This window comes from Chiloscyllium plagiosum, chromosome 40 (assembly GCF_004010195.1).
Source record: "Chiloscyllium plagiosum isolate BGI_BamShark_2017 chromosome 40, ASM401019v2, whole genome shotgun sequence".
NCBI lineage: Eukaryota > Metazoa > Chordata > Chondrichthyes > Orectolobiformes > Hemiscylliidae > Chiloscyllium > Chiloscyllium plagiosum.
In genome coordinates this window covers 8,983,791-8,998,271 of record NC_057749.1, presented here as the reverse complement: position 1 = coordinate 8,998,271, position 14,481 = coordinate 8,983,791, and the positions used below count along the sequence as shown (strand labels likewise).

General features: G+C 42.2%; 1 protein-coding gene across 2 annotated transcripts in view; it reads right to left on the bottom strand.

Annotated features, from left to right (window-relative positions):
* LOC122542483 (synaptotagmin-4-like) overlaps nt 1-10,439 on the bottom strand; it is a 61,289-nt gene extending 50,850 nt beyond the window's left edge. Inside the window, exon 1 of one of the 2 annotated variants that reach the window (XM_043680245.1) lies at nt 10,205-10,439. Coding sequence is in view for 1 of the 2 variants with exons in the window: in XM_043680246.1 (XP_043536181.1) it covers nt 10,205-10,208 (4 nt within the window). In the remaining variant the exon portion in view is untranslated. The remainder of the gene's footprint in view (nt 1-10,204) is intronic. The other variant, XM_043680246.1, reaches the window with a different exon arrangement.
* Between the last annotated feature and the right edge of the window lie 4,042 nt (nt 10,440-14,481).

Below are 14,481 nucleotides of genomic sequence, written 5' to 3'. Positions count from 1 at the left end.
ATTTGAAGAACCGAGCCAAATCATCACGATTAATGAATTAGCTTTATTGTGTCAAATAGGTGCAGTGAGAAGTGTGCAAGTTGCCACTTATAGCACCATCTTAGATACAAAGGTCCCCAGGCACAACTCGTTCAGTTATAGTTCTTGGAAAAAATAGAGAAGTTAGAAAAGTCCTGCATTGCAGATTCAGGAATAAATTATAGAATGGAGGGAAAAAGTACAGAGAAGACAAGGGAAGAGGAGGAAAAGAAGAGAAGAAAGGGATGAATTGGAGCGGATGGAGCTGACAAACCCCAGTGGAACTGTCCCTACTCTGCCACCATCTCGGGGATAACTTTCTGTCAATTGGAGCAACATTGAAACCGACCGCTGCAAGGAATAAGCCAATCGTATCCATCACCACCAATCCTCAGTTGGCCAGGTGAATTATTGGGCCTGCAATGTTTGCAACTTGTGGCTGAACTTACAGGACTTTTTTAATTCAGAAAACTTCATTGCATGTTATTTCTTTTGTCATCACCTTTTCTTTATGATTTGATTAGATTAGATACCCTACAGAGTGGAAACAGGCCCTTTTGGCCCACACCGACCCTCTGAAGAGTAACCCACCCAGACCCATTTCCCTCTGACTAATGCACCTAACACTATGGGCAATTTAGCATGGCCAATCCACCAAACCTGCACATCTTTGGATTGTGGAAGGAAACCGGAGCACCTGGAGGATACCCACACAGACAAGGGGAGGATGTGCAAACTCCACACACACAGTCGCCCGAGGCTGGAATCAGACTTGGGTCCCTGGTGCTATGAGGCAGAAGTGCTAATCACTCTTATGTGCATATGTCTCATATGCAAGTGTGAGTAGGTGCTGTGGGAAATATGTTCGGGTGTTTAGAAATAAAGGTTCATTCTTTCTTTCTAAAAAAATCTAATGAGAAAACCTGTCTTGTATTTGTTCCTTTGAGTCACAGCACCCAAGGGTTCAAAATTTCATTTTTAAATGCATGTTTCTGTGGTTGGTTGAGAGGTGGAAGGAAGAGGAAATCATCCTACTATCCCTTCCCTGTCTGGAATATAGGTTTTTAAGTCAGTGAAAAACTGAATAATGTACTGAAAACAAAAAAAGTTTGAAATCCCAGTGGGTCAAGCAGCATCCATAGAGACAGAACAGGCTAACATTTTGGATCTGGATGACTCTCCATCAGAACTGTCACAGTGTGAGGCACATTATCACCCACAGGGAATTCACCTCTTCATAAATTGCTAATGCATAGGTAACAATTGGTAAGTGCATTAAGTATAGGAGTTGGGAGGTCATGTTCTGGCTTTACAGGACATTGGTTAGGCCACGTTTGGAATACTGTGCAGTTCTGGTCTCCTTGCTGTCAGGAGGATGTTGTAAAACATGAAAGGGTTGGGAAAAGGATGCTGCCAGGGTTGGAGGTTTGGAGCTATAGAGAGAGGCTGAATAGGCTGGGGCTGTGTTCCCTGCAGTGGCAGAAGCTGAGGGGTGACATTATAGAGGTTTATAAAATCATGAGGGGCATGGATAGGGTGAATAGTTAAGGTCTTTCCCCTGGGGTGGGGAAGTCCAGAACTAGAGGACATAAGTTTGAGGTGAGCGGGGAAACATTTAAAAGGGACCTAAGGGGCAATTTTTTCACACAGATGGTGGTGCATGCTTGGAATGAGCTGCCAGAGGAAGTGGTAGAGGCTGGTACAATTACAACATTTAAAAGGCATCTGGACGGGCGTATGAATAGGAAGAGTTTAGAGGCACATGGACTACATGCTGGCAAATGGGATGAGATTAATGTGAATAGGAAGGGTTTAGAGGGATATGGGCTGAGTTGGCAAATTGGACTAGATTAATCTTGGATATCTGGTCGGCATGGACGAGTCAAACCAAAGGGTCTGTTTCCGTGCTGTACATCTCTATGACTATATAGGAAAAGAAGGAAAACTTGCATTTATCCAACTGTGCTGGATATCAGTTTATAGCATTTTTGAAGTGTAGTTATCATTATAATGTAGAAACAAATTACTGCAGACAGCAAAGTGCTCCAGAGTACACTACCATCTGTCCACTACCTCCTTGCTGTTACTACTAAAGCCAACATGATGGTGAAGCAAATTGATTATTATTGTTCTGCCAGCAGTGCCAATTTAAACATCAAGAATAAAACCAAGTTCTGGAAGAGACCAAGAGGATGGCTTGCATTCCAAAAAGTCAAGGAAGAAATGCATCTGTCAGCAATCTGCTCAGAAAACAATTGGTTCATCAACTGGAGAAGGGCAGAAAGAGCCAAAAACAACATTCCAGATCATCAATTAATCAAGGGCATTATTTGTTAATGTAGAAGTTTTGAGACTCTACAGACAATCGTATCATAACTCAGGGGTAATTCAAAGAACCAGGTCATAAATATGCGTAAACAAGAAAAAAAATTAACTGCGGATGCTGCAAATCAGAAACAAAAACAAAAATTACCAGAAAAACTCAGCAGGTCTGGCATATTCTGTAAACATAAATCAGAGTTAATGTTTTAGGCCCAATGACCTTTATTCAGAACCCATTCTTCATGCAAATGGATGGAGAGCATTGAATTACAGATAATTCTGCTTTGCAACTAGAAGGTAAGAAATGATTTGTACTCGGATTTATACAGAATCTGAAACGATTACACACTTCCGATGTTCAAAATTAATTAACTTTAGTGGGTTTTTTGTTGTCATGGGCTTGAATAGCACTATTGCAATCTCTGTGTATTTTGTCATATGTAGGATTGCGGTAGCATTAACACTGTTACAGTGAATTACTTTTAGAAGTTTTAGTGACCAGAGATTGACCATAAAGGAGCTATAACTGCAGCATGTAAATAAATGCCATGATCTATATCCGTAACAGGAGCTGATTGAAACAATTGATACATGGTCAGCTTATGATTGTTGAGGGAATGTCTCTAAATTATGCATTTGAGCCAATGTGCAGGTAAGCCTGCAGTACGAACATACAGTTCCCCACCCATTCATGACACACCCACCCACGAATGTGAATCATAGCAGCCCTACAGAGTGGACGCAGGCCATTCAGCCCATCAAGACCACACTCACTCTCTGGTGACCCTCCCCCTCTCTATAATCCTGCATTTCCCATGGCTAAACCACTACAGGCCATTCTGCTGTAACACGCGTTACGTCAATGCAAATTTGCTCGAAGGCGATTGACGAATAGGGGATGCTGTTTAAAACAGGTGTTGGCTATAACGCAACTGCATCATCAACATTTTAAGTGCCATTTTTATGTAGCGAAGGTTCGTACAAGAACACAATCATCGTGTTATTGGAAGGACTACCTGGACAGGGCAATTTCCCAGCCTGTGCACCTGACCTGTACATCTTTGGACTGTGGTAGGAAATTGGAGCACCCGGAGGAAACCCATAAAAACACAGGGAGAACGTGAAAACCTATTTCGAGTGTGAAATCAAACCTCGCTCTATGAGGCAGTAGTGCTGACCACTGAGCTACCATGCTATCCACAGTGTCTCCATTTACTCACATATTTTGTCCTGATTTGATGATGACAACTGAAGTCGCTGTTTATTTAGCTTGGTGCTGATTATGTTAGTTTGCTCTTATGGAGATACAAGATGACATGGCACTGCATCAAAGCAAGGCAATAGAATTCTCCCCCTGACATCCAGGGACAACAACGGTCCCTTAATTGACACGACTCGATTAAGTAACTTGTCCATTGTCAGATCAGATGGGAAGGTAGGAGTTGTCTATTCACATGGCTGATCTCCAAACTCTATCGAGAGCCCTGCTTTTGCCCGATAGCCCTTAATACTTGTGGATAGCGACAATCTATTGGTCTTACATTTAAAATTGATTTAATATCACTCATTATCAAAAGAGAGCTCCAGTCCACCACTGAGCTTTGTGGATGGGAATTTTTCCTGACTTGGATCCTGAAAGAACAAGAAGCAAGAGTAGGCCACTTGGCCCTTCAACCCTCCTGCCCCATTCGACAAGATCATGATTTTACCCTCAACTCTTCTGTCCTGCATATCCCCATTAATCTTTCATACCCTTGGTCATCAAGAATTTATCTACCCCTGCCCTAAGACTATTTAAAGATTTCACTCCTTTATGGGGAAAGGAATCCCAAAGGCTCTCACCTCTCTGGGAGCTTCCTCATCTCTGTCTTAAAGTCGGTGACACTTTGTTCTTAAACAGTGACATTTCGTTCTAGATTCTCCCACAAGAGGAAACATCCATTCCACATCCTCCTAGTCATGTCCCCTCAGGATCTTCTATGTTTCAACCAAATCACCTCTGATTCTTCAAAACTCATTCTGATTCTTAAAAACAAACCCAGTGTCACCAAGCAATCCACTCTTATATGGTTCTAATTTTTAGATCAGCAGTTTTCAGGGTGGCAAGGTGACTCACTGGTTAGCACTGCTGCTTCACAGCACCAGGGACCTGGGTTCAAATCCAACCTTGGGTGACTGTCTGTGTGGAGTTTGCACATTCTCTCTGTAGCTAATCCAGTTTCCTCCCACAGTCCAAAGATGTGCAGGTTAGGTGGATTGGCCATGAGGAAACGTCGGGTGACAGGGACAGAGTAGGAGCGTGGCTTTGGGTGGGGTGCTCTGTGGAGGATTGGGATGGATGGAATGGCCTGCTTCTATACTGTATGGATTCTATTCGATGTTTCTGTGATTATGCTCTGTACCTACTCTTCGATGCACCAACTGACTGAAATTGTCAGTTCAATCTTTCATTTCCAAGATCATCCTTGTGTATCCGTTGTTTTTTCTCACATCTTCCCTAATGACTCTGTATCTATTATATAAGATGGAGACCAGAACTGACCAGACTGCGAAAAGGTGCAGCCAGAAGCAAATATACATTTAAGCTGAGCAAGACCTGATTAACTGCTTATAAAGCATTGACTTCAAGCAGTTTAATAGGTTAACATACTGGAGCACTGAAGATACAGCAGTCAGTTGGACAGATAAGTTACACTTTTACACTTTAGTTTGCAAAACTAATGTCATTTAAAAAAATACCTTGCAAGAACTGTAACAAACACTACATTGGACAAACAGGCAGAAAACTAGCCACCAGGTTACATGAACACCAACTAGCCACAAAAAGACATGACCCACTCTCAATAGTATCCTTACATACAGATAAGGAAGGACACCATTTCAATTAGGACAACACATCCATCTTAGGGCAAGCCAGAGACACACACGAGAATTCCTAGAATAGCATTCCAACTGGAACTCTATCAACAAACACATTGACTTGGATCCCATTTACCACGCCCTGAGAAAAATAACCGGAAATGATGTCACCACAGGAAATGACATCATCATCCCAAGGAAACCCAAACACATAAATAGAAAGCAGGCTACACCATTGTATGCTTCATCCGGAGGCTCACTGAAGATGTTATCTAGTATGGTGATGAAACATCTGAAATGAACTTTCCAGTGCAATGAGTAAACCTATATCCATTCCATAATAATGTTATCCTTTGCTGTCATTGAACAATAACTTCCTACGGCTTATCTTTAAACAAGGGGGATTGTGGCTTGAATGGTTAGTTTGTGATGCAGAGTGATGCCAACAGCCTGGGTTCAATTCCCCGCACTGGCTGAGGTTAACATGAAGGTCCCCACCTTCTCAACCTCTCCCCTCACCTGTAGTGTGGTGACCCTCAGGCTAAACCACCATCAGTTGCTTCTCTCTGATGAGACAGGAGCCTCATGGTTCAGTGGAACAATGGTGACTTTTTAAATTTAAGAATAATCTTACCCTTGTTACATTTCTCCTTCATTGAAAGGGTTGTTCCCTTTCTAGTGCTCAGGCTACTCACCAGAGGATCCGTTATCTTGACAAGTGAGCATAATGGAGAAGATGAATCTAGTCTAACATTCATATACGCACTTTGTCCAGCAGCTTGTGGGATCACAGCCTCGGGTGTCTGTCTGTGTGGAGTTTGCACATTCTCCCCATGTCTGTGTGGGTTTCCTCCGGGTTCTCCCCTTTCCTCCCATAGTCCAAAGACTTGCAAGTTTAGTGGATTGTCCATGCTAAATTACCCATAGTGCCTACGGATGTGTAGGTTAGGTACGTTAGCCATGGGAAATGCAGGGTTACAGGCATGGGATAGTGAGATGGGGATGGGTCTGGATGGGATGCTCTTTGGAGGGTTGGTGTGGAATCGTTGGGCCAAATGGCCTGTTTCCACACTGCAGGGATTCTATGGAAAGTGTTAGAAATAAGCTCAAGTCTGAAGACAGTTCTTGCCTTCTCTTTGATCAGTCTGTCTTGGATCTAAGCTCCTCAGTGTTGGCATTAAACCACATAACAAAAAAAATTTCCTTCACAGTTTTTAACTTGAACCACACAATATCTCGTTCCAAAAAGAAAAAGCCAGAACTTCAGAAACCTTTCCTTGGAATTTAGCTTCTGACAGCTGCCTCTGTTTTTACAATAATCGACGGGAACAATTGGAAAGACATGTCTCTCTGAATAGAGTCTATTTTTAGAAAGCCATTCTCGTATCCCTTAATGCTTGATATTTCCATCTCACAAAGGTGTGTGCTTTCTGTAACTAATTACTAATTATCCTCTGACATTTCCTTCATTCATTTCTCTAAAAGACTCTCGCTCCAATAAGAGGTGAAGTGTATAAAAGCACACTAATTTTACCACAAGGCTCACGTCAAAGCTGCTAAAACAAAGCCTCCAAATTTGAAAATAGCCTCTACGTTCAGAGAATCGTGTTTCTTACTGCCAGCTTATGGTTTGGAATGCATTGCCTGAAAGGCACCATTTAATAGCAGTCTGCAAGAGGGAAGGTACTGATTAAGTAGTAACATCACTGAACAGGAAATCCAGAACCCCAGGCTAATGTTCTGGAGACCTGGGTTCTGAAACTCACTATAACTGATGGTGAAGTTTGAATTCAGTTTAAAAACTGAGGAATAAAAATCTGGCCTCACGATATCCATCTAACCAATTGCTGTAAAAACTCATCTGGTTCAGTGATGTTCTCTAAGGAAGGAAATCAGCAATCCTTACCTAATTGTACAGCAGAGAAGAGACCCTTCCACACATTGGGTCTGCCCTTTCCGCATCTATCCACACTCACCCAGCATTCCACCCATAGCCTTGAACGTTATGACATTTCAAATGCTCATCCATGGATTTATTTTTTAAAGATTGCGAAGTTTCCCATCTCTCATGCTCTTGATTCCTGATTCCCTTCACCTTCTGTTGTGGTATGATTTTTTTTCCCAAATCCCCTCTGTCTTTCACCTTACAATTATGCCCTCTAATGACCCTTTAATTAAAGGGATCAGTTTCCAGTCCACAATGTACACACTATCAGGTCCCCTCTCAACCTTCTCTGCTACAATAAGAACCGATCTGAGTTTATCCAGCCTTTCTCCAAAGCTAAAATGTTCCATCCCAGGCAACATCCTGGTGAATTTCCTCTGCACCCACCCCAGTGCAATCACATCTCCCCATAGTTCGGTGACCAGAACTGCACACAGTACTCCAACTGTGGGATAACTAGAGTTTTGTAGAGCTGCATTATCACCTCCCTTCTCTTATAATCTAAACCTTCATATGACTCTGGACCCACAGCTATGTGCTTGTCTCTTAACTACCCACTGGACAATTAGAGATGGGCAATAAATGCTGGCCTGGCCAGGCATGCACACATCCATGAATTAATACTTTTTTGAAAAAGGATTAGGTTAACTCAGCAGACTGGTGGAGAGAGGGCAGGGGAGTGGGATAAATAAGGTAACATTTTCAAAGAGCTGGCACAGATGCACATGATGGGCTGAATTACATCTTTCTATGCTATATTGTTCCATGCCACATTGTAATCTGCTACAGTCCAAGTGAATGTAAAGCGAGGTTCTCACTTTTCTATAGCTGGTGATCTTAATGTGGGGAGTCAGGTCACTGTGGTCACACTGGGTTAGGACACATAAAAATTGGACTGGCTAAAATTGCCGTGGCCAATCCACCGATTCCTGCAGAGGAAGCCAGAGCACCCGGAGGAAACTCACGCAGATACGGGGAGAATGTGCAAACTCCACACAGCCAGTCACATGAGGCTGGAATCGAACCCAGGTTCCATGAAGCAGCAGTGCTAACCACTGAGCCACCAGGCTGCCTATTGTTACAGAGCAGACAACATCCATTCAGCCCATCGTGTCTAAACCGGCTACCTGAATGAACATCTCACCTTGGGCCACTTTCCTGCTGTAACCCTTCACATTGCTCCTTTTCAAGTAACCATCTGATTCTCTTTTGGCTCGATTGACCCTGCCTTCACCATGAAGGAACTCAATGAACCAGACTCGACTTCTGTCTGGGAAAGTGAAATCCACCGATTACTGACTTGGAGAAAGGAATTCTTGTCACCTCAGTCTCAAATAGGAGACCCGAATTTTTAAACAATGTCTTCTAGTTCTAGATTCTCCCAAAATGGAAACATCCTGTCAACATCTGTCCTGTCAACCCCCCTTCAGCATCTTTTATGGTTCAGCCAGAACATCTCTCATTCTTCCTAACTCCAGTAGCGATAAGCCCAACCTCTTTAATCTCTGGTCATAAATTAACTCTTAAATTCCAGGAAACAATTGCATAAACCCTGTATAAATTGCTTCCAATGCAATTATATTCTTCCTTAAATAACGAGAGCAAAACTGTAAACAATATTTCAGATGTGGTCTCATCAAGGTTCTGGATTGCTGTAGCAGCACTTCCCTATGTTTACACTCAAGTCCCCTTGCAATAAATGCCAACATTCTCGTTTCCTTTCTGATCACTTGCTGCATGTTAAGGTATTATGATTCATGTATCAAGCCACCCAGACACATGATTTTTAAAATTGGCATATTATTAGTTTTACATGTTTCTTAATGCCATTCCTGAAAATACCATTGATCTTTTGGAGATTGCGTGCTTATAATGGATACTTAGCACGACGTCCCTCCCTTTCACCATCAGAGATATCAGCCTCCTCCCTTCAAACCCACATTTTCCTTTCAAATGCTGATGGTTAAATTTATTCCAACTCTTAATGCATATCGTTTTTTTAATGTCCAGAAATTGGCACCTGGTAATCATGGAGTCATAGAGTCATGCAGCATGGAAACAGACCCTTCAGTCCTACTTGTCCATGGTGTTCGAGTATTCCAAACTTAACCAGTCCCATTTGCCTTTGTTGGCCCATATCCCTCCAAATCTTTACTATTCATATACCCATGCACAAGTCTTTTAAATGCTGTAATTGTACCAGCCTCCACCACTTCCTCATTCCAGACACGTACCACCCTCTGTGTGAAAAAGTTACCCCTCAGGTCCCTTTTAAATCCTTCCCCATTACCTTAACCTATGCCCTCTAGTTTTGGACCTCCTACGGTGGGAAAAAAAGACTTTGGCTACTCAACCTAGCCATGCCTCTCATGATTTTATAAACCTCTATAAGGTCACCCCTCAGCCTCCGACACCCCAGTCTATACAGTGTCTCCCTATAGCTCAAACCCTCTGACCCTGGCAACATTCTTGTGAATCTTTTCTGAACCCTTTCAAGTTTCACAACAGCTATCCTGTAGCAGGTCAAATGCCTTTGTTCAAACAGGAAATTTCCACCTTAAGTTAAGCTGAATGACAACAGAAAAAAAAAACTAAGCCAAATGGGTGTAAGAGTTAAATACAATGCCTAAGTAAAAAAGGATGTCAGTGAAAGAGTTAAACACTGCACCTCTATGAAAAAAACAGTCACCTATGAGATGCAGGCTTAAAAGCTATTACTAGAAATATAATGCATAATTTACTGAGTCTTGTAATTCTGCTCAAATAAGCAAAGTTAAATATGCAGAACTTTGCAACAGATATTGTGAAGCAGCAGATAGATTATTATGGAGGACACAAAATCGGTTAATAATTATGCATACATTCCACATAGTCACTACTGCAGAAAGCGATGTCCCTATACACATGAACTGCAGCTAACATGTGTTTAAACTCAAATAAGTTATGGAAATTCTAGCTTGTTGTAGGTCCCAAGCTGTCATTACAAATCTGTCAGAATTTTAAAATTCAGCTGTTTCAGTTAAGGCACATGCCAGCAGAAATCTAAGTTCAGGTACTTACTCATCGTTGGTGCAAAGGAGCTGCTGCAGTTAACTGAACTTCAATCTTCCAGCTTTCAATTGAGCAGGAGTCGATGCAATGTAAAAGGAAAAGTCGCAGTTTCAGCGAATGCTTGGGTGGGGTGGGGTAACCAGTCCATGGAGACATCCACCTCTGCTTCCCTGAGTAAATATATCTTTGATGTATCAGAGGCAAACTCAAAAGAAGCTAGTGCCTCCGATCACCATGGTGTTGTGGCCTGACTGTGTCCAATTGATTTTCATTCAGTAGCTTTTTACAGCAGGGATTTGGAGAAACCTGTGGGAGGTTTAGATAAACAGCAAAGTATGATTCACCCTCTCCCCGACCCATTCTCTCCTTTGCTCAGAGGAAACACTCCGATGGGAAAAGTAGGGGCCAGAAAGTACCGCATTCACTTATCCCTCCTAGGAATGAATTTTCTAACCTCAATTAATCACACCTTTATCTCCTGCCTCTTTGCAGAAGGCTGTCGACAAAGGGTTTCAGCTTGGTACGCTAGTCCATGAGGTGTTTGTTTAATCAGGTGGCTTTGGACTCTTTATAGAAAAAGGTAGCCTGAGGCTGCGCATAAAATAGAAAATGATGGATATACAAAACAGGGATGAAAGCATTCGAAAAGGAGGTGTGTTAGAATTACAGTTCATATAAAGTGGGCTGTATTGGAAATTGGAATTCTAACTTTATCTTTCCTTTCGCTGCACATTCAGATTTTCATTTTAATCTCCGCAGGGTGTATGTTGGGTAAAGAAGTCGAGATAGACCAATTGTCCTTCCTCTTCACACATAACTCATATTCCACCAGATACCTCATTGTTGTCAGATATTGAGAGAAGTGGTTAACTTGCTGTGTCCTAGAATCCCTACAGTGTGGAGCAGGCCATTTGGCCCATTGAGGCCAGGCCCACACTCCGAAGAGCATCCCCCCAGACCTACCCTACACCTGTATTCCCATGGCTAACCCACCCACCCTGCATACTGTGGACAATTTAGCATGGCTAATCCACCTGACCTGCACATCTTTGGACTATGGAAGGTAACTAGAGCACTCAGAGGGAACCCATGCAGAAATAGGAGAGAATGTGCAAAGTCTACACAGTCGCCTGAGGGTGGAATTGAACCCATGTCCCTGCTGCTGTGAGGCAGCAGTGCTAACTACTGAGCCACCATGCTGCCCCTACATGTGTTCTATAGACCAGTCTTTCCCCCCAGCCTGCATGTATACATTTGCATGTATATACATATGTGTGTGTGTGTATATACATCTACTCAACAACACATACTAGTACACACCTTTGTCCACACATGCATCTACAAGTATACATGCTCAATCCTGTACAAATGCACATGCACACAAATATGCCCACAAATGTATGCACAAACATGTTTACACGTGCACACAAGTCATTATAAAGGACAATATATTGCAAAGCTGGATATCAGGAACAAGCACAGAGACTTCTGGAGAAACTCAGCAGGTCCAGCATCATCTGTGGAGACAGAAACAGATATAATATCTTGAGTCCATCATAGTTTCTTCAGAATTCAGAATTCTAAACAGTCAAAATATTAAAGACTTAACTAACGTTACAGTTAGAGGTTTGAAATAGGCAATTCCAAAAAAAATGTTTCTTATGCAATTTTTCCCCACCCAGTGTACCTGAAACCTGATTCTGAAGAATTTTCTTAACTTAATTGTTGACAAATTTACCATCAAGTAATTTGTCTAAACTGCTAAATGGCAAGGCTTAACTTTGTTTCAGTCTAAGTTTTTTTTAACATTTTCCCCTAAAGAATTAAATCGGCTTTGAGTATCTAGTAATCTGCTTCTTTTTGTGGGTGCCTGTTCCCTGCAGGTGGACGTTTTACTGCTCCCACTGTTTTTCTTTACCTTTAAAAATTTACTTCCCCTATTACTGGCTGTTAAACAAAAGCGTTTTCTGACTTACGCTATCTTTTATTATTTCCTTGCATGCTTTATCTGTTCATAGTGTTCCCTTCTCAGGAGCTGTTCAGCTTTGGGGTTCTTCTGGCTAGTCATAAAGCTGAACCAACGATTCGTTTTTGGAGAAAATGGTTTTGAGTTCTTCTCATTTGCAAATGATTTCAGGTTTGTTTTTGAATCTCACTACTGCCAGATTTTTCTCTTCAGTGGATCCTGACCATGCTTTGTTGTGTGGTTTTAAGCTCACATCCACAAGTGGGTGTTCAAGACAGAATGGTCAAGGACAAGGGAAGTTAAGAAGTGTCCTCACCTTTAGGTTTCTTTACAACTTGCATATGGATCATAAATAATGTTAATCTGAGATACACCAAACTCTCAAAACTTAACGTAATCTTACATTATCGGAAGAGCATGATCTCATAGGCTTCTCTCAATCAATCTCACAGAAACGTTTAACTCCGCCCACACTATGCCATTTATGGCCAGTGGAGAGCAGCTCTCTGATATCACTGTAAAGTCGCTCTCGGGTCCCAGAGACTTTATACAACCGTTTTCACACCTTGGTGTGCAAGGATTTCCAACTTCAACTCTCAGGACTTCCTTTGTCTTGCATGGTGTTGAGCTCTTAGAATGCTGTTGGAGTTACACTTATTCAGGTAAGTGGAAAGTATTGCATCACACTCTTTACTTGTGCCTTATAGATGGTGGAGAGGCTTTGGGCCATTAAGAGGTGAGTCACTCACTGCAGAATTCCCAGTCTTAGACATGTAACTATTTGTACTTATATGTCTTGACAAGTTCAGTTTCGTCCTATTTTCCATAGAATAGAATCCATACATGAAATCAGGCCATTCGGCCCAACAAGCCCACACCAGCTCTCCGAACAGCATCCCACCTGGACCCTTCCCTTTATCCTGTAAGCATACATTTCCTATGGCTAAGCCGAAAATTTCTAATTCCCATGGCGCATTCCTGATGAAAAGCTTATGCCCAAAACATTGATTCCCCTGCTCCTTGGATGCTGCCTGACCTGCTGTGTTTTTCCAGCATCATACTTTTTGACTATGGCTAATCCACCTAACCTACACACCTCTGAACACTATGGGCAATTTAGCAAGTTTGGACTGTGGGAGGAAACTGGCATACCAGCAGATACCCACGCAGACACAGGGAGAACTTGCAAACTCCACACAAACAGTCACCTAAGGGTGGAATTGAACCCGGATCCCTGGTGCTGTGAGGCAGCAGAACTTACCATTGAGCCACCAGAACAATGCTAGAACTGAAATGTTTTGAACTATTCAGAGCAGATGAAATATCTGGGGCATGTTTTTCTTTAGGAAAGAGAATGATGAAGGGTAATCCTGTAGACCACATTAAAATTATGAAGGGGTTTGACAGGGTTGAGCTCGAGAGATGTTAGCACTTAGGGACCACAAATTTAAGTTAGTCACTGATAAATAAATTAGCGTGGCCTCACTTGGAATATTGTGTACAGTTCTGTCGTCCCATTTCAGGAAGGGTGTGGAAGCATTGGAAAAGATGCAGAGAAGATTTACCAGGATATTGCCTGGTCTGGAGCGAAGGTCTTATGAGGAAAGGCTGAGGGACTTGAGTCTGTTCTTATTGGAGGGAAGACGGCTATGAGGGGAATTAATAGAGACATACAAGATGATCAGAGTATTAGATGGGGTGGACAGTGAGAGTCTTTTTCCTAGGATTATGACGTCGGCTTGTATGAGGGGGCATAGCTGCAATTTGAGGGGTGATAGATTTAAGACAGATGTCAGAGGCAGGTTCTTTACTCAGAGAATGGTAAGGGTGTGGGATGTCGTGGCTGCCAAAATAGTTAAGTCAGGCACATTAGGGGCATTTAAACAGACCTTGGATAAGCACACAATGATGGGATAGTGTAGGGGGATGGGCTTAGATTGGTTCACAACATCAAGAACCGAAGGGCCTGTTCTGCACTGTATTGTACTATGTTCTAAATCCAGAGTGAGAAATTCAGGAAAAACTTCTTTGCTAAGAAAATGGTTAGAATTTGGAATTTGCTACTAGAAGGAGTGGTTGAGGAAATTAAATAGGTGTCTGAAGGAGAAGCTCGGTAAGAATATGAGGGAAAATGGATTTGAAGAAAATGTCAATGGAATGAGATGACATAAGCTGAGGGGAGGTTTGTATGGAATACAAATACTGACGTGGAACTGTTGGTCTGAATGGTCTGTTCCTGTGCTGTAGATTCTACATATATTGATTTGTGATCCTTATCTGAAAGAAGGGCCTGTAAATCTTGGCCCAAAATATGGTATTG